This window comes from Phragmites australis, chromosome 8, assembly GCF_958298935.1.
Source record: "Phragmites australis chromosome 8, lpPhrAust1.1, whole genome shotgun sequence".
Classification (NCBI taxonomy): domain Eukaryota; kingdom Viridiplantae; phylum Streptophyta; class Magnoliopsida; order Poales; family Poaceae; genus Phragmites; species Phragmites australis.
Genome location: NC_084928.1, coordinates 9,717,994 through 9,742,896, shown reverse-complemented (window position 1 = coordinate 9,742,896; position 24,903 = coordinate 9,717,994). Strand labels below are relative to the sequence as shown.

Sequence of the window (24,903 nt, the reverse complement as noted above, 5' to 3'; positions counted from 1 at the left end):
AAAGTGGATGATCTCCCCTGTTATAAAACTATTGCTTGACCTAGATATCGCTATTACAGTATCCCCAGCTAGATAAGGTATTATACTCAACGATGACACAATCCAGCAGCCCAGCACCACAAAAGTACTGGATCACAGGCACCTGATCATCGTTGCTAGCAGCTTCTTCATCTCCGCTACCACCGGCTTCATCATCTATATATCCTGCATCTACCTCAGAAGGGTCTACTTTAGCTCCCTCTCTATCAGAATTGCCCTCCCCGACATGCCATTCATCCTCTTCATGCATCACCAGCTGGCCTGATCCTTCTACGGTAATCATTGCATCACTTTGCACCAGTTGTGACACTATGTTTACATACAACCCCATATCAAAGTTCCCCTCCAATACATTACGTGAGTACAAAGCTCATGCATCATTCCTTCTCATCTTAAACAACTTATGGAGAACGACCGAGCTATTTAGAATAAGCTGTGACCGCACACCCTCCAGGATAATAGTATAGGATTGCTGGTTCACACGCAAAAAACTCATAACATGTGATTTTAGGCCATCCAGATCATTAGGTACCTCAACCGAACTCTCTATATGCTGACTAGTTCTGAATTGTTATGAGCCTCTCGTGCAAAACTACAGGATATTCTCTGTAATAAATATGAAAAGTCATACCATATCTGCTAAACAGAGTACATCTAATAAAATAACTACTTAGATGTATATACGATACACAACTAATTACGTCCCTCAATAAATAATAAGTTATCAATGCAATTTAAATAGTACTATACTTAACAATGCTAAATATTTAAGTAATTAACAATGCTAATTAAATCATCAATATTGAATTCAAATGAAATAATTAATAATTAATATTGAATTAAAATATTAATTAAAATAACATGAAAGTTATATTGACCAAACATTCAACCTCATTATAAATTGACTTCAAAACTATTTTGAAAGGTAGGTTTCTTTACACCATATTTACTCTTCCAAAAGTCACAAGCATCAGCATGCCACTCTTAATCTGGGTGATCATCTCCTTTTTATGGTGAATACTACTATGCCTATAGTTCCTATCAAAATTTCAGTGCTCATATTTGACAATGCACTGTTAACTTATTCATAGATTTCTTTATGCTGAGTGAGCTGAAGAGAGAAAGGGACTAGTCTACGGTGAGTAGAAGACACTAAAAATATTGCTCTATTTGACTTTATAGCTGCTTTGTTTCTTTAACTAAGGGCAGAAGTTCTTGTGTGTACCACTATTTTAATAGATTAAATTAAAATACTAATTAAACATGTGGACACTACTATTAATTAAAAATTTTAATTTGATAATTTTTTGGTGCATTGTGATTTTTATTAAATCTTTCTGTTCAACTCAAGTTTTTTAATCTTCCTAAAAAATTATTTTTTATCCTTTATCCTTTCTTTTTTCTTCTTTTTTCTCTCTTTTCTCTCGTTACACTGACACCATACTTCCACCTATGGAGAGTATGCATGCACTAGACCACCACCCTACGCCACCATTAGCACAAAGTGCCACCACTAAGCCATCATGTTATTAAACTAATTAAATAATCTAATTACACCAGCTAATCAAATTCACGTGAATTACTATTATACAATTTGACTAAGCAAATAATTATAAAAATGTAATTGAATGGATTAAATAATATACTTACTCTAATTACTATTATTTAAGTACTTACTGTAATTCGCGCTACTGCTCCTCCTCATCTATGGCTGATTCTCCTCTCCTCGCGCTACTGCTACTCCTTACCTTGCGTTGCTTCTCCTCTCCATGCACTGCGCTGCTGCTTCTCCTCTCATCTGCTCTCTTGCTCGTGCTGCTCGTCTGCTCTCTAGCCGTGATGCGGCTCCTTATAGCAAAACACCACAGCGCGCTCATATTTTATAGGAAAACACAGCAGCACGTGGTTTAAAAAAGGCAACAAAAATAAAATGACGTGACACGACGTGACCGACCGCACCGAAAGCACCAACCAGACGCGTTGTGAGTGGGACCAACCTAAGGTGCCGAATACAACCCTGTTCACTGTATTCGGCATCTCAGATACCAAATACAGGGAGTTTTCGATACCTGAGATGCCAAATACGGTGAACAGTATCGTATTCGGCACCTCAGGAGTTTTCGGTATTTCAGGTACCAGAATCCTTTTTATGTTTAAAGTGCTGAATATAGTTACTAAATTTACCAATACACTGATATAATACCATATTTTGATAAATATGATGACAGGTATTACCTATTTTAGTTTTTTACCGGATTTTCGGCTATTCCTGCACCGCAATTTATCTGCGGCAGCAGAAGAGCCGTACCAAGAACAGTCCTCTACCAAGAACAGTCTGTGTGCGGGCATGAAGGAGACAGTTGGTCCCAGGACCAAAGCACCAGCGGGGTTTCTCATTTCCTGAATCTTAATATTATGAGCGAAGTTGTAGGCCATGGCCCACGGCTAGAGAGAGAGAGTCATTATTACCAGCTCATTAAAATCAGTATAATATTAGCAACCAGGACAGGCTCAGCCCTCTCAGAGTCTAGAGAGAGAGAGAAGGGACGGATGTAGTATTATAAGTTTTGGGCAGGTGTGGCTTTCCCATTCGGTGGTGGCCTGGCCTCACAAGTCACTGCCAGAGATCACACACGCCACTACATAAGCAAGAAGAGAAGCAGCTAGGCAAGTGCTTAGCTGCTCACTCCGAGATTCTTGGCTAGCATCTCCACACCAGCTAGAGTTCAGCTTCACCAGCGAGACGAGCGAGCAGCAGCCACTGCACCGTGCGAGCAACCAACCAGCCGCGGCGACCGACGTGCTGCGCGCATAAGCTCGAACAGCTAGCTAGCTCGCTTGATTGCCGGCCGCGCCTCGCGCGCGCGGCAAGCGATGGAGGAGCAGCTGAGCCCGGTGGCCGTGACGCACCTGCTGCAGCACACGCTGCGGAGTCTCTGCACCGGCGACGCCCCGCAGTGGGCCTACGCCGTCTTCTGGCGCATCCTCCCCCGGAACTACCCGCCCCCCAAGTGAGCTCTTCTTCTTGCGACCAGCTTCTAATGTGCATTCCAAATCATGATTCTTCATGCCTAACTAACACTTGATGGTTTAATTTGTTGATGAGCAGATGGGATCTTCCTGGTGCGGCGTACGACAGGACCAGAGCAAACAGGAGGAACTGGTACAAACCAGTACACCACCAACAAAACAAAACACATGTTTTGCTTCTTCTTTTGCTTGAGTTTTGAATCCATGTAAGTGCTGGAGTTCTTGTGAATTTTCACCTAGGATCCTGGCATGGGAGGACGGGTTCTGCAACTTCGCAGCCACCACCTCAGCAGCGTGCGGGCAAGAGGGGGCAGCGGCATATGCTGGGGACTGTGAGGCAGCTGTGCAGGATGTGGTGAAGCAGCAGCAGCTGGGTCTGCAGCCTGAGCTGTTCTTCAAGATGTCCCATGACATCTACAACTACGGAGAAGGGTAGGTTGCTGACTGACTGTCAACCATGGTTAGTTAGTTAATCCCCACGTTGATGATGGCTGGGCCTTTGAGCCTTTCTTCTGTTCTTGGTGCGGTTTCCTGCAGGCTGATAGGGAAAGTGGCAGCAGACCACAGCCACAAGTGGGTGTTCAGGGAGCCCCAGGAGCACGAGATCAACCTCATCTCCTCCTGGAGTAACCCTGCTGACTCTGTAAGCACCACCAACACCATTACTGAAATATCACTGAACTCTGAATATCTTAGCTAAGTGAAGCTGTGATGGATCACACAAGCTTAGTAAAAAAAAATCACCATTGTTGACTGACAGTTAATTTGTGTGCCATGTGCTGCATTTTTGCAGCATCCGAGGACGTGGGAGGCTCAGTTCCAGTCCGGCATCCAGGTACACACTTTTAGGCCTTGACAAATCGCAATCCGGGCCCTTTCGATCAGAGAGCTAGCTGATGCTGCGGCCTCTGCATGCCACAGCTAGCTATAGCTGGCTAGCTGATGCTGCCATGACCTGCATGCGCTTTTCCTTTTCCTCTCATTCTTTGCTTGCTCTGCAGACCATCGCCCTGATCGCTGTCAGGGAGGGCGTCGTGCAGCTCGGCTCCATGAAAAAGGTAGTGCACCTCCAGCCCAATGCTCACCGGTCGTTATCTACACTTCCGTTTCCGGAGAACCGAGGCAGCATGTGCATAGCAGTAGTGTAGTGTGTGTGATAGCGGTGTTTCATCAAGCTTATATTGCCAATGCGTGTGGCAATGTATCTGGCTGCATGCATGCCGCTGCGTTGCACGGCTAGCAATGTGATGCTGATGCGGTCGTGTCCGGTCTCGATGGGTGCAGGTGGCGGAGGACCTGAGCTACGTCGTGATGCTGCGCCGCAAGTTCGGCTACCTGGAGAGCATCCCGGGGGTGCTGCTGCCGCACCCATCGTCGGCCGGCTCGTTCCCGGGCGCCCTGCCGACGGACATCGCAGCGTGGCCGGGCCTGATGCCGCCGCCCGCGGGGCCGCCGCTGGAGCTCTATGACCCCTACGGCGCAGTGCCTGTTCCGGCCGCCGCCGCGGCAGCGTCCATGCACATCATGCCATCGATGAGCAGCCTCGAGGCGCTGCTCTCGAAGCTGCCCTCGGTCGTGCCGTCCCCAACACCAACGACACCCCCGGCCGGGGCCGTGCCCGGCGTGGCAACGACGGCGCCGGCGCCTGCCAAGGAGGAGACGTACGACTACGTGCAGTGCCACGGCATGGACAACTTGGCCAGCAATGGCGCCAACGCCGGCGGCGAGAGCACGAGCAGCGCCACCGCTCAGATGTCGTCCTACTTTGTCAACGTGAGCAGTAAGCCCAGCCAGGGGTTTTAGCACGATCGAGCCCTTGTCTCTCTCAAAGTGTGTGTCTGTGGGTGGCATGGCCATGGTGGTTGTGCTGGGCTTCTCAAGTGCTAATTAAATTAATCGATCAGTCAATCATATATCATTAATAATTAATCCTATGTTAGTAATACTAGTACTAGTTAACCAATCATTTGTCAGTTTTGTCTTCTTTTTTTATTAATTTGCTCACGATACGAAGTCGAACTACGCATGAGTGTATATACGTGTGTATTGTGAGATGACACCTGATGAAGTACATGGCAATGGCATGCCTCATTCTACGCACATTTCTACGCACGTACGTACTCTGAGATGCGCTTTGGTAGAGGCATTTGACCGCCCCTAAGTGCTTCGTCCCCAATCATGCATCCAACGCCCAATGATTTCTTGACGTCCTTCGAGTTCGATCGAGCACAGCGATCGGGAACTTTAACCTGGACGTCAGGACGTGATTCCTGTGTCAACATCCATGGCACCGTGATACCTGTACTTGAAACGAGAGAGAAAGACGAAACGCCTTTGCTGTTTGCTCTCTACAGTAGTACGTACTAGTCCGGCGAATTTGTTAATATTATTTTTTATGGGAATTTCAAAAATATTGCACGAATTCGAAAAATTATAAAAATAACCCACTATCGCGAGATGGTTCCGCAAAAATCAGTTTTCACCAGTTGGAGTAATGAAAATATATATTTTCACGGATTGGTTTAACGAAAATTTAATTTTCGCGGTTTGAAAGTGCCAAAATATTTTTGCGTCTTGAGAGCACAAAAATACGAAATTTGTTGCGGGACCGAAATTTAAAAACTAGTTTTCCTGAGACGGGTGCGCGAAAAGTGGTCTTTGCACTGTTTGCCCGTGCGTGCCTCGCTTTACTCCGTGGTCGCCGCTTGCCCTCCTGCGCATTCTGCCGAGATATTAGCATCGGTTGGGAGAGAAGGGGATGAAGAGAAGGAAGAAGAAGGGAGAGGGAGAGGAAAGAGAAGGAGGGAGAGGAAGGTGGGAGTAGGAGGGAGAGGAAGGAGAAGGAAGGAAGGAGGAGAAGGAAGGAAGAGGAAGAGGAAGAAGGTGAAGATAAATTTTTTTTTTGCATATTTTTGTTAGTTTTTTTATTTGTTTAGGTTATGTAATTTTAATTAGATATTTGTTAGTTTTAGATTTATGTAGAAATATTTGTTAGTTATAGATATTTGTAGATTTATATTAGGATAAATGAGTAGGGGAACAAATTTAGATATATGTAGAAATATTTGTTAGTTTTATATGTATGTAGAAATATTTTATATTAGGATACATGAGTAGTGGAACAAATTTTTAGATGTATGTACAAATATTATTAGTTTTAGAGGTATGCAGAAATAATTTATGTCTATGTTGGATGTAATATCATGTAGATGCACAATTTAATTTGCTATATTTGTTCTAGGTATAAGCCTTACAGTAAAAATTTGTTAAGTTAAATTTAATTTTTTTCTTTGTAATATTGTTTTAGATTTAAGGTTTAATTAGAGATTAAAAAATAATTTAGGTTATGTTGTTTCATTATGTATGTAAGGTTACGAATTAGAGTAATTGTAGGTTACATTTTAAGTTACGAAGATTTAACAATGGTATAGAAATTAGGTTATGAAGAATTTTATTTGTAATTAACAGTAAAATAAGTTGATAATTTGTTATGATATATTTTTTTACATCACAGTTATGTCAAACCCTATAAGTCTTAGAGTTCTCTATGGGAATGGTGAGATCCGGAACGGTCCAACTGCTGTTGATTTGAACAATTTTCTGTTTACCATCATTGAGCATTCAAACCCAGAGGGTACAAGGTTGAAGGAGATGGTAATGTGGTTCACCAGATATTTTTAGTTGCACCCTGACATTTATTCTGTTATGGTATAATGCATGTGGACTCGTACGTTAGATCCAGTTTTGTGGGAGTTAAAGCTAGTGTATCGGACAACCAAGTGGTTGAAATGGTTGGAATGGTGTAGACGGTGTGAGGCTGAGTACAATATGCTGTGCAGGTATGTTTAAGAGAAGTGTATAACAATAGCAGTGCAGTGATACTGGTAGAAGAAGAGAATAGGAGGGGGCATGCAGTGTTTACGGAGGAAGTTGAGCAACAGCAGATGGCTGAGCCAGAGATTGTTGTGCATAGACAGGTGGGAGAGGTTGAGGGTCAGGCTGACACATGGGAGGAAATTGAAGAAATTGTTGTTGAATTTGAGAATGTGGACCGTAACACAGTACATGAGGAAGAAGCTTTAGTGTAATCTATAAATATGGGGGATGTTGATGATGATGTTGATGATGACAAAGATGATGAGTCCTCTAATACTGCCATCCCAGATCAATGGAACTTTTCTGACAACACGAGGGTGCAAGTTCTGGAGCACCATGATTTCCCTTGAGAGTACAGTTCAAATATGGTTCACCTCAATCAGGTCTTCCCCAATCGGTCTGAAATGAAGGATGCAGTGGTACGATGGCTAGTGACATCACACAGAGAGATATGATATTTAGTAGCCTCTAGAGTGGTTCAACACAGTTGTAAGCTGCAAAGCGTAGGTCGAAAGCATCTCAACTCACTGCTGCACTAATTGCAAATGAATTGTTCATTGAGATTGTTCAGAAGCGGGACATGGAATGCTCATTTATCCAACGAGCAATATTACGACAATTCAAATATGATATTACTTATCAAAAGGCTTGGCGTGCTAAGTAGAAAGCCTTAGAGAAGAGGCGGGGTAACTATGAGACTTTTTATTACAACCTACCTCGTGTGCTTGATATTCTGAAGGAAAGAAACCCTAGCACATATACCGCTTTTAAGGAGACTGCCATCGATGAAAACTAGCCTAGGATTTTCTAACGTTCTTTCTTTTCTTTGGGTTAGTGTATTCAATCATTTGCTTTGTGTAGATGGCACATTCTTGATTGGGAAGTACAAATGTTAGATTCTCGCTGTAATTGGAGTTGACTCGAATAACCACATACTTCCTTTGGCAGAGTTTGTGGAGGGTGAGAGCAGGTTGAGCTAGCTCTGGTTTTTTAGGCATCTTAAAGTTGGGGTTGTCCATGATTGACCAACCGTTTGCATCATACATGACCAGCATGCAGGGATATTATCTGCTATAAAGATGCTGCAAGAGGATTCAAGTGAGCCATTCCCATGGCCTAACCTACAAAACAGGTGGTGCATGTGTTACATTGGAGCAAATTTCTGTAAGCAATTCAAGAGCAAGGTGCCGATGGACATTTTCAAAAGGCTCTATAGTCCGAACCAAAGTCACAAGTTTGATGCTTTGTGGAAGGAATTGGATAAGAGCACTAGGACGCACATGAAGGAGAGAAGTAAGAAGTCGACTACTGATGATGACACTATACCAGAGGCACTGGCACATTTTGGCGAAGACATTGACCCTCCTAATGTGAGAAGAAGGGCGGCGTGAAACATTAAATGTTGCTCGCACTAGATTGAGGTAGAACTATAGGAGAAGTGGTCCTTGCTCTACGACAATGAAGGTGCTAGGTTCGTCTACTGGGCTACCTCTTTATCAAAAATGTGTATTACGAACAAATATGTTTGATAGTTTATAATTATTTTTTTGTTGCTATAATTTGGTAGGCATGACATCATGACGATGAACATAGCAGAGGTTTACAATTGGGTCATCAGAAGGCTGCATGGACTCCCTCTTGTTGTAATCGTTGAGGGTATATTGTACGACATTACTGGGTATTACCAAAAGAGGTATGCTACTGCTGTTATTCATTGTAAAACAATGCATACATCGTATGCCAGCTGAATGATAGAGCACTTGCAAAAGAAGAACTAGAAGGTAGTAGATCACATGGTTTGTAGCATGGGTGTTAATGAGCACCGCTTTGAGATAATCCTGAGATCAAAAGGAGGAGTGGGGAGTGATATCGAAATTGTCACCCATGAGGTGAACCTAGGTCAAGTTTTGAATGGATGGTGTGAATGCACCTGCAACAAATCAAAGCTTTTACATGTTCCATATTCCCATGTGCTGGCTGCATTATCCCAAGTGGGTGTGGCAACCTCAGTATTTGTGTCACCATTTTACTGCAAGGAAAATATGGTGTAGATCTAGATAGGGAAGTTCCATGGATTCAGTGCGCAAGGTGACTTCACAGTTTATGACAGATAAATGTCGATATGTCTGTCTCCTATGACGTTGCTCAGACATACCCATGGGAAAGGTGGTTGGCCACAGACTAGGTGTATTCACAACGGTTGGGCATATTCAGATAGGGCCTGTGAAGAGGTGCAATGAGTGCGATGAGTTTGATCATAAGGCAAATGATTGCCCACAGTCTAACTGCATCGATGCTGTAGTAGGGCCATCCACCGGTAGTCGACGTGGAAGAGGTGTCCATGGAGGACAAGCAATGCACGGGATTGGGGCAGACAAGGAGGGATATGCTATGTATGAATTATGTGTTTTTATAGTTATTTATGTATGATTTATGTTCTTATGTTGTACTATTTGCGTAATATTTATGTTCTTGATATAAGAACTATTTATGTATTATTTATATTTCTGATGTAAGAACTATGTGGTACGACATGTGTAATATTTGTGTTCCATATTTGTTTTCCCTGGTACTATTTTTTTAAATGTGACCTCATTATACACTATTTGTTTAACCTTCTCCGTGTAACATCTGTGCTACCTCTTTTGCAAGGATGGAGCCCTCATACAAGCTTCTGGACCATTCGTTGGACCAGTGTCACCGCAACTTCTTACAGACCACACGTGGCCCAACGAACGTTCCAGTGTTGGTGGTTTGTGCACCTTTGAGGGCTTGGCGACTTCACCCCTAGTGGTTCAGTAAGTTTTACATGTAGTTCAATTTGCCATCAACTCATTAATTTTTTATCTTAGCTAATCAACTCATGTATTGTAGGTTAGTTCGAGCAACAACTTCTTTGTCTTGCACGGATAATTTAGGCCACAGATGAGGACATAGGTCCGCATCAGGTGGTTGAGGTTGATGACGGTCAGGTGGAGCAGTCATGGCGGTTCCCGATTGATCGTTCCCTTGTTTCGGCTTTAGTGGACCGATGGAGTTTGGACACACACGTTCCACATGCTAATTGGGGAGATGAAAATCGTGCTGCATGACATCTTCATTCTCTTTTGGTTACCGATTTCTAGTGAAGTGATCAGTCCCTCGGTCACTCCACCTAGTTGGTAGATGGACTTGTTCGAGAGGTTCCAGGGAGTTGTACCTGACACATTCGATGGGGGCATCTTTCCATTTTGGTGGATCAGAAGCACGTGCCTAAGAAGTAGTGGTTAGAGCAATTAAAGGTTAGTAATATTTTTGTTGATTCATTAATTTCATATTGCAAGTTGTTTTTCCATTTATTATATTCAATTGACTTATGTTGGTAGAGAGGATGGTTGTGGATCCCACGGAGCACTAGGTTGCCCGACACCTAGAGGCTTACCTATTGTAGTTGCTCGGTTGGGTGATGCTCACATCCACCCACGGGGATACAGTGGAAGCACGTTGGATAGCTTATGCCTAAGCTATTGCTGACGCATATGTCGACGATGTTCCTCAGGTGTCCTAGGATTCAGCCGTTCTCAGTGCCACGTACCGCGCCATGTGCAAGGTCTGTGTGAGGATACACAAATCATCCAATTTTGCAGGTATGCCTCTACCACTTCAATTGTGGTCCTTCGAGCGCTTTCAGGTTGGACGACCCCTTATGCAACCTATGTACTACTATAGCAAACATGGCCCCATTAAGGCATGTATGTGATTTTGGTGATGAATGTCAACATAGTCAATGGGACTAAAATATTTGTCAAGTATATACTTTAGTAGGTCTCATTGATGCAATACATGAAGAATCCACCGAAACTGAACTCAAGAAAGATTGAATTGAACGAGTTCAAGACAAATTACTCTCACTAGATGGTCCGGTGCTCAGAAAGAAGTACACACCAGATGGTCCGGTGTTCAATGAAGCTATACCCGCCGGAGTGTTTGACTCGGAAGGGAAAACCGTATGGTCTGGCACTCAGAGTTGCGTACACCGGAGGTTTCACCAGATAGTTTTTCAGGAGATGTTGAAATGACTTTGTCTAGTGTGATTGCACACACCAGACTATTTGAACAGTGAAGTGGCTCGGTTGGTAGAAGTGTACACACCAGAAGGTCCAGTGATGGTGTTGAAGTATACCAGAATATCTGGTGTTCACAAATGAGTTTGAGTGGAGTTCCAACAGCTAGTTTGTACTGCTGTACACATCGAATGGTCCAGTGTTGGTACTGCTATTGACACTGGATCATCATGTGTTCACAGGTAGTTTGAGCTATTGGAGCAACGTCTTGTTTGCGGGGTTAAGGCTATAAATACCCCCCACTCGACCATTTGAATGTGTTGAAGTCTAGAAAAGCTTATAGACACTTGAGGAGACATCCAAACCACCAAAGTGGTAAAAATGATCATCCAAAGTAATTAAGCACATGATTAGTACTAATAAGCCTAGAGAGAGTTGTTTCTAGCTGTTGGTGCCTAGAAAGTGGAGCAAGAAGTGATCCTACATTGTACCAAGTGGTATGTCGATACCTTGGAGTCTTGGTGACTTATCAGCACCATGAGCCTTGGTGGCTCATGCTTGTTGATCCTCTGACTTAATGTGGAGCGACGGCAAGAAGCTTGTACGGAGACGTGGAGACCCTTGCCTTGGTGGCTGAAGCTCCGAAGTGAAGACGGCGGCAAGTGACCAGAAGAGAGGCTTGGTGTGAGCCTTGCCTTTGTGGCTTGGTGGCTCAAGAACCGTGACCGGAAGAGCCTTGGCAACTAGGAGCATATCCTTGGTAGAGCTCTAACGTGGATTAGAGGTGGTGTTTATGCCATTGATACCTCGGGATAAAAATCTCTAATGCTGAGTTTGTGCTCTCTACCTTTTTTACATTTTGGCATTTATATATTTGCAATCTACCATAGCATAGTTACCTTTCTAGAGTAGTTTGCTACGGTTGGCTATATGTTGCAAACCTTTTTAACAGTAGAGTAGACACACTAGATAAACTTATGGCACATTTAGATAGAAATTGATATAGATTTGTCTTGTGAAGTTTTTAGAGCTATTTAGTTCTAAGTGTCCTAATTCATTCCCCTCTTAGGATGTCACCAATCCTTACAACTACACCTCAGAGATGTACGACATCAACGACATAGACATGACAATGATGGGATCACTTTAGACTCGCCGACGGGTACGCCCTTTAAATTAATCTCAAATTTCGTTTCTATAATAGCGCCTCTCTAACTTAGATGAACTATAATTTTGCAGCCGCAGTGGGCGGAGTGCAGGTTCGTGCTGCGTACGAGGCTTTTACGGAGCAGTTTGACCACTTGAGGCCTGATATGATCATTTGGGAGCCGTACACACCCGACTTAGTTCTCTGACGATCCGCAGGCCACGGGATCTCCGCACTGTGCTATAGACACTCGCCGTTTTGGATGACGAGGAAGAAGTGGCTTTTTGATGTCTTCGTTGAGGACTACGCCGCCCATGGAGTGATGTGCCAGTTGGGCCGCTGCCAGGAGTTCCCAGTCCCGCTTGGAGATCATGTTCCTGCTTATGTGTACTTGTGAGTTACAATGTCACCTACCTCGTTGTATTATGTGTTTTCCATTTCTCTAATTCAAACTTCAGGTTGTCGATGAAGGGGCCACAAAAAAAGCCAAGTTGACCTGACCAATAGGATATAGCCTTGGGTGCAGCAGTGGAACTAGGCTCTTAAGGACGTGATCGAGTATGATGCACTTTACAATGAGCTCAGTTACCAGTAGTACCTATAGTGGCACACTGCGCGGACTCGCACACATCTCCTTCGTGTCGACGACCCACCACATCGACCCTCTACTAGCACTGCTGCCCTTTACCCATGACATGTAGGAGCATCTCCGCCCACTTAGGATACAGAAGGAACCTATGGTCTCCAGTTGTCTAGACGCGAGCGCCGCGAGCCTGATTGGTACACACCGTCCACATACGACCATCCCCGGGAGGAGGAGGAGACGGTCGTTCTAGCATCAGCATGGAGGCCAAAGCGTCTCAGAGGTAAGGCCCATGATAGGGTTCAGGGTAGGGGTTAGGGTAGGGGTGAGGCGTAGTATATTTTACTTGTATGTTTAGTCAATGTATTTTGTTCAGACGGTTGCACGACTATTTATTTTGCGTAGCTTTCTATTTTATTAGTTCAGACTGTTCCTACATGATGAAAAAGGAACCACTCCGTGTTGCCAATAATCGGTGGATCAGTCAGATAAGATGCTAGAGCGTGTGATTCATCACATCCATAGCACTGGCCGCTACAACCGGCCTACACCTATAGGGCGCGAATCATGGCTTTAATGGCATGCACAATGACCAATCACTTGGTACATGCACAATGACCAATCACTTGGTACATGCACCGCCACTCGAAAACTACCTGCCCATGACACGTCACACCTCTTTCTCTCTCTCTCGGCCTCACACCACAAATTCAAACATATGGCAGGATTCCCTGAGGTCTCTAACACAGACCACAACCACATACTCTATGTGCAGAGATCCTAGTTACATATTGGCGTACCGTACATGCCAATATTTGTTGTCGTTATTTCTGTATGGTTAGGGTTCATTCGTGTTATAACGAAAAACCCTACGTTTAATATAATACTAGGTAGATTGGCGCACTTTGCTGCGCCCGTTTTGAATAAATGTTATACTTGAATGTTGTATGATTTGTAGTAGCTTTAATAGTACATGAAGTATACCAATTTTTTCACCATTAGTATATGTTATTGGAAGGAGAATATTGGATTCATTTAGACTCATGTATGTAATATATATACACACACACACACATAATATATTGCTGAGCAGTAGTTACGCCAGTAATACGGAACTAACAAAATTTGTTTCGTATTAGTGCACTGATTTTTCCACCGTTAGTATATATTATTGAAAATGGGATGTTGAATTCATCTAAACTCATGTATGTAATATACATATATAAATATAAATATATATTTGTATCTATATAGATATATATATATATACATAATATATTTGTGGACAGTAATTACGTGAGTAATACGAATGTAACAAAATTTGTTTTGTATTTTTTTGAGTTTTAGTTTTTTTTCTTTGCAGTTTAGATTGTTTCAGTCGATTTATCAATATAACAAATTTTCCTTTAACATTTTCAAGTATTTCCGAAAATAGAAAGTATATTATATGTATACAAATACGTATATATGTATACATATATATACACGTATCTATATATATATCTGTATATGTATCCATATTCATATATACGTATACAGTGATAGGTGGGGCCCTGCTACAGTAGCTACAGTACCAGGGCCCTGAGCATCCCAGGATTCCACCGCCATTAGTATATAGGATAGATTCATCAGCATCGGTAACATCTGTATCGGGTTTTATGATAACTATAGTTCAAAACCACTAGTGTTTGAAAATTTATATTTTTCACCCTCTTAAGGTTACTTCACTCAAAAAAATTACTCACACAATGCATACAAATTAAACTATTTTTTGTATTTTCGGTACTAAAAATAAGATAAAAAACACTCGTCCTAGGAAAAGTAGTTTTTGCGCGCTAGTCCCGGGAAAACTAGTTTTCCCATTTTGGTCCGATGACAAATTTTGTATTTTCACGGTGTCAAGACGTGAAAATATTTTCACACTTTCAAACCGCAAAAATGAAATTTTTGTTAAACAAATTCGTGGATATATATATTCGTTACTCTAACTTGCAAAAATCGATTTTCGTGGAACCATCTCGCGACAGTGGGTTGTTTTTGTAATTTTTTGAATTCATGAAATATTTATGAAATTCCCGTAAAAAATAATATTAAAAAATTCCTAGTCCGGCGGTCGTCGATCACAAGCTTTACGCACAGGAGCCGCTTCCAAAAGGCGTTAGGCTTGGCACAGTGAGCCTGGAACTTGAGATGGCCGACCGGTCAGGCTGGTCGTCTGCCAAGAACGTACCACTACTGCAACGTGCTGGGCCCGGCGGCCCACGGCCTGACTGCGCCAGCGCAACAGTCACACGCACAGCCGCATTGCAATCATCAGTAGACGAAGAGGACACGAGAGCAAACATTAATTTCACGGCCGGCTCGCGCGAGATGGCGGCCGGCCATGACCTACCTGTCTCCGTCGAGAGGTGAGCCAGTGTGGCACTCACTGCCCCATCCGCTCCTACCACTAACGGATCGCGTGGCGCTGTCGACGGACAGAGCAGGGCAAGGCAGGGCCGGCACTGAAACTATAGAATTTAGAAAGGGGGTCCGGGCCCGGGCCCGGGCGTGGGGTGTTCAGTGATACAGTCAATCGCATTGATCCACCCGTCGCCTCTGGTCCCCGGGCTGACCCCACGAAACTTTTTGGGCCAATGCATCATCATGGCCCAACTTGCCAAGGGTTTGGTTTTGATTGGGGCAGGAGTCTCATCTGTCGAAGCATGAGGTGCATGAGTAGAGCATAGCTTAGTGCCGTACTTTCACTACGAACTCGCCAGGAAAACGTACTCCGTGGTTGAAAAAAAAAAAACCTTCAAGGACAAAGAGTTGATTACAACATGTACTCGAAGATGCGTGTATTTCCCGATCAAAGATATCCCAATGATATCACGAACAATCCGCACGATCTACGAAGGGCTCAGATCCTTTCCGTTGGCCGGCTGATAAGTCAAACGGCGCGCGCGTGGCGTTTGTCCCTTTTTCATGCATAGCGACATGCATGAACCGTGAAGCCAGAAACCGAACCATTCTAACACTACTACACAAAGACACATTGTTATCGGTTCAAAAATCTAATCAATGTTAAATCAGCACCGATTATTTAGCACCGATAGTCGTAATAGTATATGACTATCAGTATCGGATTTAGAATTAACACTAAAAATTCTTTTCACTATCGATCTGTGACTTCAACCAGCAGTGAAAAGGTTCCGAGAGCCAAAATAAACGAGCCTTCAACAGTGAAAAGGTTCTGAGAGCCAAAATAAATGAGCCGGTTCGAGATTCTCGAGCCAGCTAGGTTGCTGCTCCTGTTGCCGGCGATGCTCTGGCAACCGCTGCATGCTCAAATCGAATACATCTCATCTATACAACACATCTTACCATAAAATTCAATACAATAAGGCTGAAATCGACTTATCTCGTCCATACAACATATTTCACAATCAAATTCAATACGACAACACAAAGAACCACGCATACACACGCATAAAAACACAATCAAGAAAGCAAAGCTACCTAGCTGCAACTCCTCCATACCCACCACTTCTCCCAATCCTCTTGGCTGTAACTCAGCTATCTAGCTACCAAGAAAGCAAAGCTACCTTCAGCTATAAAAACGCATATTGTACTGATCCTCTGCTACCTAGCTACTAAGAAAGCAAAGCTACCTCGGCCGCCATATAAAAACGCATGCTGTACAGATCCTCCGAGCCGTGGATGAGCTCACCATAGTGGACGCTTGCACTGTGGACACCCACGCCGTGGTGGACGCCCGCGCCATGGATGAGCTCGCCGTGGTGGACACTCACGCCGTGGATGAGCGGATTGAGAGCAGAGACGTGATGCCTAAGAGCACAAAGACTTAGAGTAGAAAGATGAGTGGATGAGAGAGGAGTTGAGTGGATAAGAGATGAGCGGACGAGAGATGCTAGAAAATATCAGCTGGCTGACGGACACGAGTCAAAAATAAATTGAAACAAAAATCAGATCGGTTCGTATCAGTACCGGTTCTTAACGATTGTACTATAATTCAAACGTGAAAGTTTAAGAATCGATACTGATACATCCTTAATCACAGTTACTGCTGAACTGCAGTGATACGATACTACTTTTAAATGGTTATGCAGTAGAGCAATCCACGATTTTTCCAGACACCCTGCATCTGCACCCCGCGCTACTGATTCTATCGACACGGAGCACACGTACCGACGTGCGTACCCTCCCCGGCTGCACAGAGCCACTGAGAGCGAGATGACGCATGGCATGGCCGGCCACTCCTACAGCGACAGGAGGTTCGTGCGCCGTGCGCGCACGCCGGCCAAACCGGACACGCGCGGTCGTGCCGTCCCGTGGGCTCCGGCCAGCAGACGTACGTGGAAAAGAAGGCAATCGCGCGGGCTCGGCACCTAACGTTTCGACGTGCCTACGCGTAACGGAGCGTGGGGAGGCTGCGCGGTGCGTACTGGGGCCGTGGTCCTTGTTGGTACGGGAGCGAGTCGTCAAAATCATTAGCTAGCCGGACGGACGCCGGTTTCCGCGCGGTCGCGGATGCCGACCGACCGATCGGGTTGGGGGGCGTCGCGGCGGCGACGGGTTTGTTCGTTGGCATCCGGGGGCACGTATTTCGCTGTGACCCGGCCGCGTGATCATTGGGGCGGTTCAAGGCGTGCACTGTTCGTGGTCGCGACATGCGAATGGCCGAGAGCAACGGAACGAGCAGTGAGGCGTACGTGCGTGCGTGGACCGAGGTCGGCGGACTGTTCGGCTGATTGGTACTGCTATGCTACTGCGTTGGTAGTACGCGAACGTGCCTGTGCCGACGAGGTGGGGTTCTGGAGCGGATTCGTGCTGGTAGGTCGCGCGGTGTGTTGCTGCGGTTCGGTGCTCGTCTTATCGTCCTCGTTGAGGCGAGCGTGTTTAGTGTTTTACTTGTGCAAGCGTTGAACGTAAAGTGGAACTAATGGAAGAAGTTTTTTCCCCTACCAGAATCTTTTTAAGGACGAAAAAGAAAATAATTCTCTGTTTGAGCGTAAGAAGAAATTGTGGAGTCTACAGGTCGGCTAGGAAAGCCCATGAATGGCATACAGGGAGAGCGAGACGAAAGACCGTAGGGCTGGGCGCTGGCCCGAGCAACTCTGGTAATGTGAATGGATTGCCTCCTCTTTATAGACCGTCCTTTCCTTTTTCTCATCAGCCCTAATCGTCGATGAGCCCAACCCAAGTAAGTGGCTTAAGCTAAGTCTTTTTATTTTTGTATTTTCTAATATAAATAATTAAATAAATATACTACGAACGAAAATATTTATAAAAATAGACGGAGGTTAGGTCTGCACGGGTGAACAGTACTCGACAGTAGTACTCGAAAACAGTACTGTTTTCGAGTACTGTTTGTAGATAATTTTTTCTAGTAACATGTCTGTATAAAATAATGGCCTTCTATTGCTCAAAAATCTTAAATTTTTTTACGTATTTTATAATCCATTTGCAACCCATTTTAATTAGATTCACCCAAAAAACCTATATAGAATTTAAACTAAAATTCTCCAAGAAAACCTACTTTATAACTTCGAATAGTTGTTAGGGACTTAAATAAATTTCCAAAAATCTGAAAAAATTTACTAATATTCTTCTTATGTGATGGACTAATTTCTAAAATTATTTGTAGCCTTAGGTTTTATGGTGAAAAAGTGAGGTACTTTGTAATGCTCTATTATATGCATTTTTATCATTTTATGTGATATTCTTCTTTTAATTCAATTTGAATTCAAGCATATACACTCATTAACTGCGCTAGAAGTATTGTTCACAACTCTATTTCCCCTTCCATCTTCTCTGTACAAAGCTGAGTCGTGTGGTCACTTCATGTCTAAAGCCTGATTTACGGTAGATGTATTGTCATTTTATGCTTAAAGCTCTATCGTGTGGTCACTTCGTATCTAAAGTGTGAGTCAGAATAGAGATACTCTGCTGGCAGCAAGGTGTTGTAATTTCATGTTTAAAGCTGAGTCATATGGTCACTTCATGTCTAAAACCTGACTCACGACAGAAGTGCTGTGCTGCTGGGTGTAGTTGCAACAGTGTGTGTTTGCAGTTGATGTTGTGAACGACTATAAAAGACAATACTGAACTGCGTATGTTCACAAGCCGAAGTAAAGAGACGGTGAGCTCTGGTTTGCCTACGTTTCCTATACCACCGTCGTTGTGCAAGTGCGGTACTGCATGTGAAATGAAGGTATCCCATGAGCTCGAAACCTATGGAAGAGATTCTTCCAGTGTTCAAACATTAACCTTTCATCCATGTGTCATGGGGTTTGAACATTGATCCTTTGTCCATGTGCCATGACCATGTTGTTTGTAATTAAATAAATTGTACCATATCATGTAATGTTGTATTTTGTTGGCACACTTACTAGTGGTAGGATTCGTAATGTGAATAGTTTTAATGTGGAAAGTTGCAAGCCAACGATTTATTGTCTGACAGGATGACATGTAGATACGTTCAAAAGTGGCTAAGATTGCATGATGTTACGCTTTGTGATGATATAAGAACACAAGTAATAAAAATATTGATGATAACATATTACCAAAATAAACATCCTACATGACATAATGGTGCAGTCAAGGGCCATCGCTGTGGATTTTTGGGTGAATCCAACTAAAATGGGTTGCATATGGATTAGGAAACACATAAAAAAGTTCTAGAATTTTTGGAGCAACAGAGTACCACTGTTTTGTATAGAGAAGATGGAAGAGAAAAATAAAGCTATGAACAGTACTCCTGGTGCAGTCAAGGGGTGTATATATTTGAATTCAAATTGAATTAAAAGAACAATATCACATGAAAGGATAAAAATGTATATAAATAGAGCATTACAAAGTAACTCACTTTGTCACAATATAACCTAGGGCTACAAATAATTTTAGAAATTAATCTATCATATAACAAGAATATTAGTAAATTTTTCCAGATTTTTGGAAATTTATTTGAGTTCCTAACAATTGTTCGAAGTTATAAAATAGGCTATCTTGGAGAATTTTAGTTTAAATTCTACATAGTTTTTTTTTGGTGAATCCAATTAAAATAGGTTGTAAATGAATTATAAAACACGTACAAAACATTTTAGTATTTTTAGAGCAACAGAAGACCACAATTTTATGTAGATAAGGTACGACGGAAAAATTGAACTATGTACAGTACTCTAGTCGAGTACTGTTCACCAGTGGTAAGGGGCCCAGTGGACTACTTACCGCCCTCTTAAAGGGTGGTAAGAGCCTAATCGTCTCATGAGAAAGTGGTAGGCGTATATTCTTATAAATATTTTTGTCCAAGATATATTTATTTAATTTTTTATGTCAGAAAATATTATAATAAAAAAACTCGGCTTAACCTTATGTCTGACTCGGGCCAGCCCAGTCTAGGCCTAATGAAACAAACTTTCTTTACTTAAAAAAAGTACTAAAATCCGTGGTAAGTATAATATTTTGAAGTAGAAAATTTCAAAAACCTACAATTATTTTGATACATGTTGCAAAAAATTACAACTTCTCGTGCACATTTCAAAAACCTATAATTATTTTGACACATGTTAAAAAAAATTACAACTTTCTCACCATGTGCCCACATGTTATTCTCTATGGGCTCACGGTTAATCCTTCTACTAAATATCATAGAGGATGACATGTGGCCCACGGTGAGAAAGTTATAGTTTTTTGCAACATGTGTTAAAATAGTTGTAGGTTTTTGAAATGAGCACCATAAGTTGTTGTTTTCTGCAACATGTATCAAAATAGTTATAGATTTTGTTAATTTACTCTAATATGTTATTCAAAATACATAGCAAAATTTGTAGATTATTATAATAATCATGTTACCGCGCACTAATCAAACAAGAATGTTAAGACAACACACACAAGACTTAAGATATAGTTTGATACTGCTCCACTTTATCGTTGATTATGTGTACAACTTAGGAACCTTTTTTTAATATAAGGAAAGATCTCTTTTACATAAATGAGCAATACGAGACTAAACTTTCTAGTGGCCTAAAGGCATATGCCCCTATGCCGAATTTAGGTTAAATGTTCACATGTGTATCCCATTAAATAAACCTATATTATAACACCCCCTTGGACACTTATCCAATGTATGCTCATGCCTCGTCAAAAACTCCTTTTGAAAACCCAATGGGAAAAAGGTAAGGACAAAAGAGTGCATAGCTCGTGTCTCTTGCAATTGCACATGTCGCCTCATTAAAAACCTCGCGTTGAGAAAACCCAATAGGACAAAACTCAATAAAGGGAAAAGAGTGTAACATTTAATCCTTTTGGATTTGATCGTGACTCACACAATCCCTCTATATTGATCCTGTGGATCATGGCGACCATGTGGCCCATATTCGCTTAAACTTTGTCAAAGTTTAAAATGACTTTATTGCTCTGCTTAACATAGGAGCTATAGGGTATTGAGTTATGAACACGTCATATCTCCCTTGTGCTAAGACTTAAAGTCTTATGCATGAGAATTCATATGAAATATCCATTCTACTTGAAGACAACAACCATGTAAATTCTCCTTCTCATTCTATTAATTGTTTTATAGCTATAGTTTTGAATAGATGGAATCATGGATCTTACGACTGTCACAAGTGATATTGTGCTTTCTCAACTCACTGCCTTTATAGAAAATGTGAGTATGCAAAATCCATAAACGATATCATTTCTCATTTTTACCCTATCCCTTTACTACTTATTGATTTTGTGTAATACAAACTCATAGAATCGCCGACGAGGATTATAGGTGATATCAGTAGCAATACCTCAACAATGCTAGATTATAGGTCTAGTCTTTGCAACCAATCTCTAGATGGTTCTTCCATGGACTCGTCCATATAATGGATATATAATCGTAGAGTATATGCAATCCATGATTTGGCATAGTGGGGGTTTGCCAAATTCTTGAACTAAAATAGAACATAAGCTGTTTGGGTGCCACTGCTCTGCTTCGATCAAGTGGTAGGGGATGATGTACTGTTCTAATAGTACATGCGGCTTCATGTTTGAAGTCGTCTGTAATAAAGTGTCCCACCTCCCCCTGGCCATTTTTCCAGATGGCTTGTATTTGGAGCCATCTGTATTAGTTATACGGGTAGTTCCTATTTGGAGCTGTCTATGATATTCTTTTTATTATAGATGGCTCGAAATACGAGCCGTCTGTATTAATATTACAGACGGCTCGAATTTGGAGCCATTTGTGATTATGATTTTATTAAATATAGCTCATAATTAGACTAATCTGTAATATTAATACATACGGTTCCCAACGGAAACCGTTTGTACTAAAAACATCCCACCACTTCCGGAGGGGTCTTGTCATTATCACAGATGATTCTTGTTTAGAGCCGTCTGTGATAATCTTTACACAGATGGCTCCACAGAACTGTCTGCATAGGGGTGTCCCGCTAAATCATTTCTGTAGTAGTGAGTTTAGGAAGCAAAAAGATATATCAAGATCTTAAGGATCGCTATTGGTGGTATGTAATGATAAGTGATGTAGCAAAGTATGTGGTCCTATGTGATGCATGTCAAAAGTTTAAGCGGTACATCAGAGATAACTACAACCATTGAAGATACTAGAAATAGAATATTTAGAATTTTTTTTTACATATTTAGTGTAATCAATAAAGATTTCTTGAAACAGTTGAGAAAGATATCAAAAGCAAAGTGACCAGAGAATGTCAATGCAATGATGTCACCACCCAGAAGAAAAAAAAGAGCAATTTGGAAAGCGAGCAGAAAATTTAAAGACCAAGTTCTTTTATCTCTTCTATGATGTTTCCGAATCTTGAGGGCGCGATTCCTTTAAGGGGGTAGATTTGTCACACTCTGATTTCCGATTTTCACAAATTTCTAAAAATTTCTAAGATTAGATTATAGATTAAATAATTACAATAGGAAAAGCCTATTTTCTAAATTCAAATGCAAATTTGAGTTAGGTCATAGTTGTTTGAGTGCAGTCATGCTGAGTAATAGGTATTTAGGTTTTATTTTGACCCTTGAGTTTTATTTGGATTTATCTAGCTTTCTTGGATTTTATTTGGGCTCATCTGAATTTGTTTGTGCTATATTTAATTTTCAAAGAATTAGCAAGTGTTCACAAGCTCAAAATATTTTTGTTGGCTCTTATATATTTTATGTTGCATGTTCAATTTTCTTGGAATTTATTTGGAATTTACATAATTGTATTCTTTTTTGATGTGGTGTTGTTTTGAAAAACAGAAAAGACTAAAAGAAGATCGAAATCCTAGTTGGACCTAAACCCAATCAAACCCAACCCAAACCTGATCTACACTCCTAGCCCAGCCGACCTCCTTTCCCACTCCTCTGGCCCACTTTCTCCCGACCCACCTTTCCCTCTCTCTGGCTTGGCCCAACCCGAGTCGGCCTTGAAGGTGATATGCCTTAGAGGCAATCATAGAGATGATTGTATGACACGTCTATGTTCATGTACTTCTGAATAATGTGTTATTCTAACAATGACTATCGTTTATTTTAATTGGCAAGTATGTGACTTGTTTATGAAACTCTTTATTTATATCATGATGTTATTTTTAGTCGATCTCTGGTCGTATATCATTGTGATGATACATAAGACCAGCACATGTATTGATTGATGATCATGTTTCATGGATCATAGGTATAGAGATAACTATCAATAATATGGATATTTATGTTAGAGAATATAACGTTGGATAGACCCACTTTGAGATACTGCTAGGATTGTTATTATGATGTGCCATCACTTGTCATCTCAAATGATGTACATGCAGGATCCTTAGACATGAGATCGTCATTGATTCCCAGAATATGTAGTGACATATTTTGGGGCTACCAAACGCTATTCCGTAACTGGATAGTCATAAAGGTAGTTTTCGGGTTTGTCATGAAACATGTCATGGGGTGTGAGCGATCAAGATAGAATTTGCTCCTCCTTGATAACATGAGAGATATCTCTGGGCCCCTCGAGGTAGTTAGATTAAAAAAGTGCATGGTCATGCCAATATGATTAAAGAGTTAATCATGATGAATCCACTATTTGATCGAGTAAATGGTCGAGCTATCACAATAGTGGCACGTATCTCGCCTTGAACTTACTGGTATTGTGAGGTGAAGGGATCGGTGTATGTGTATATCAAGGTTAGTCGATATGATCTTTTGTGTATACTCAGGAGTCAATATGTCCTGCTAGGGACCGCTATTGATTTCGGTTTGGAAAGGGTTTCCGAGTCGTAGCTACTTGTACATGAACCTAACGGGTCACACACATAATGGGTTGGAACAAAACATGTGAATTGAATTCATATATGGGTTTGATTGGATTGTAATCCATGAGGTGTTAGAGTCCTAAAGGGCTTCCAACATAGGAGCCCATTAGCGAGCTCTATATAAGGAGAGGCATGGGGTGGGGCACGGTGAGGTTGAGCCACTCGAAAACCCTAGAGACAGCTTTCCACACGATCTCCCCAAACCCTAATCGTGTGCGAGGTGCTAGCACATCGGCACTCAGCGTTTCTGCCCGGTACGTGTGGATACCGTAGAGGCGCTGCTGCTATTGTGGTGCTAATCTTCTCAGTGAGTTGATTGTGACGTGTTCAGGACTGGTCATCAGTCATGATGCACTGGTCAACAGACCTGCTCGTCTGGTTGTGGAGCACAACATGACCACTTGGATCTGGTCGGATAGCACGACACGACCATTCAGAACTGGTCGAGACCACGATAGACCTGATCGAAAGCTAGTCGAGGAGCATGACCACCTGCTCGGAGTTGGTCGAGTGTGACCACCTGCACGGGACTGGTCGTGGATCTGATCGAGAAGCTGTTCAAGGAGTTTGACACGCATGATGTTGGATCGGCATCCTCCAACTCTTCTTCTGCTGCGCTGCATGTCGAATGGTAACAATCTATGATCTCCTACTAGCATGATTTCCTAGGTGACTCTAGTAGATTTTTTTTGTTTTAGGTAGCATAGCCTACCCATTACCCATTAGGCCTCCCCTTCACCCTCTCCCTACCTGGGCCGTGCCGTAGCCCAGCGCGGCTAGCCACATCAGCAGATTCCACTTTCCACCTCATGCAATCGAACGCGCCCCATGCTGTTCTGCCTCCGCTTCACACTGCTGCAAGGTCGGCCCTGCCTGTCG

The 24,903-nt window shown here is 42.4% G+C and overlaps 1 protein-coding gene across 1 annotated transcript; it reads left to right on the top strand.

Annotated features, from left to right (window-relative positions):
- Positions 1-2,634: 2,634 nt before the first annotated feature.
- On the top strand, positions 2,635-5,032 carry LOC133926575 (protein RICE SALT SENSITIVE 3-like). Its single transcript, XM_062372581.1, has 7 exons — positions 2,635-3,050; positions 3,149-3,202; positions 3,310-3,501; positions 3,607-3,712; positions 3,863-3,904; positions 4,071-4,127; positions 4,354-5,032. The coding sequence occupies exons 1-7, from the start codon at positions 2,914-2,916 to the stop codon at positions 4,870-4,872; spliced, it is 1,107 nt and encodes a 368-aa protein (XP_062228565.1). The 5' UTR covers positions 2,635-2,913; the 3' UTR covers positions 4,873-5,032.
- Positions 5,033-24,903: the final 19,871 nt, after the last annotated feature.

Coding starts and splice junctions, on each gene's coding strand:
- LOC133926575 (XM_062372581.1), top strand. CDS start 2,914: ATGGAGGAGCAGCTGAGCCCGGTGGCCGTGACGCACCTGCTGCAGCAC. Junction 3,713..3,862: donor GGAGTAACCCTGCTGACTCT/GTAAGCACCACC, acceptor GCATTTTTGCAG/CATCCGAGGACGTGGGAGGC. Junction 3,905..4,070: donor AGTTCCAGTCCGGCATCCAG/GTACACACTTTT, acceptor CTTGCTCTGCAG/ACCATCGCCCTGATCGCTGT.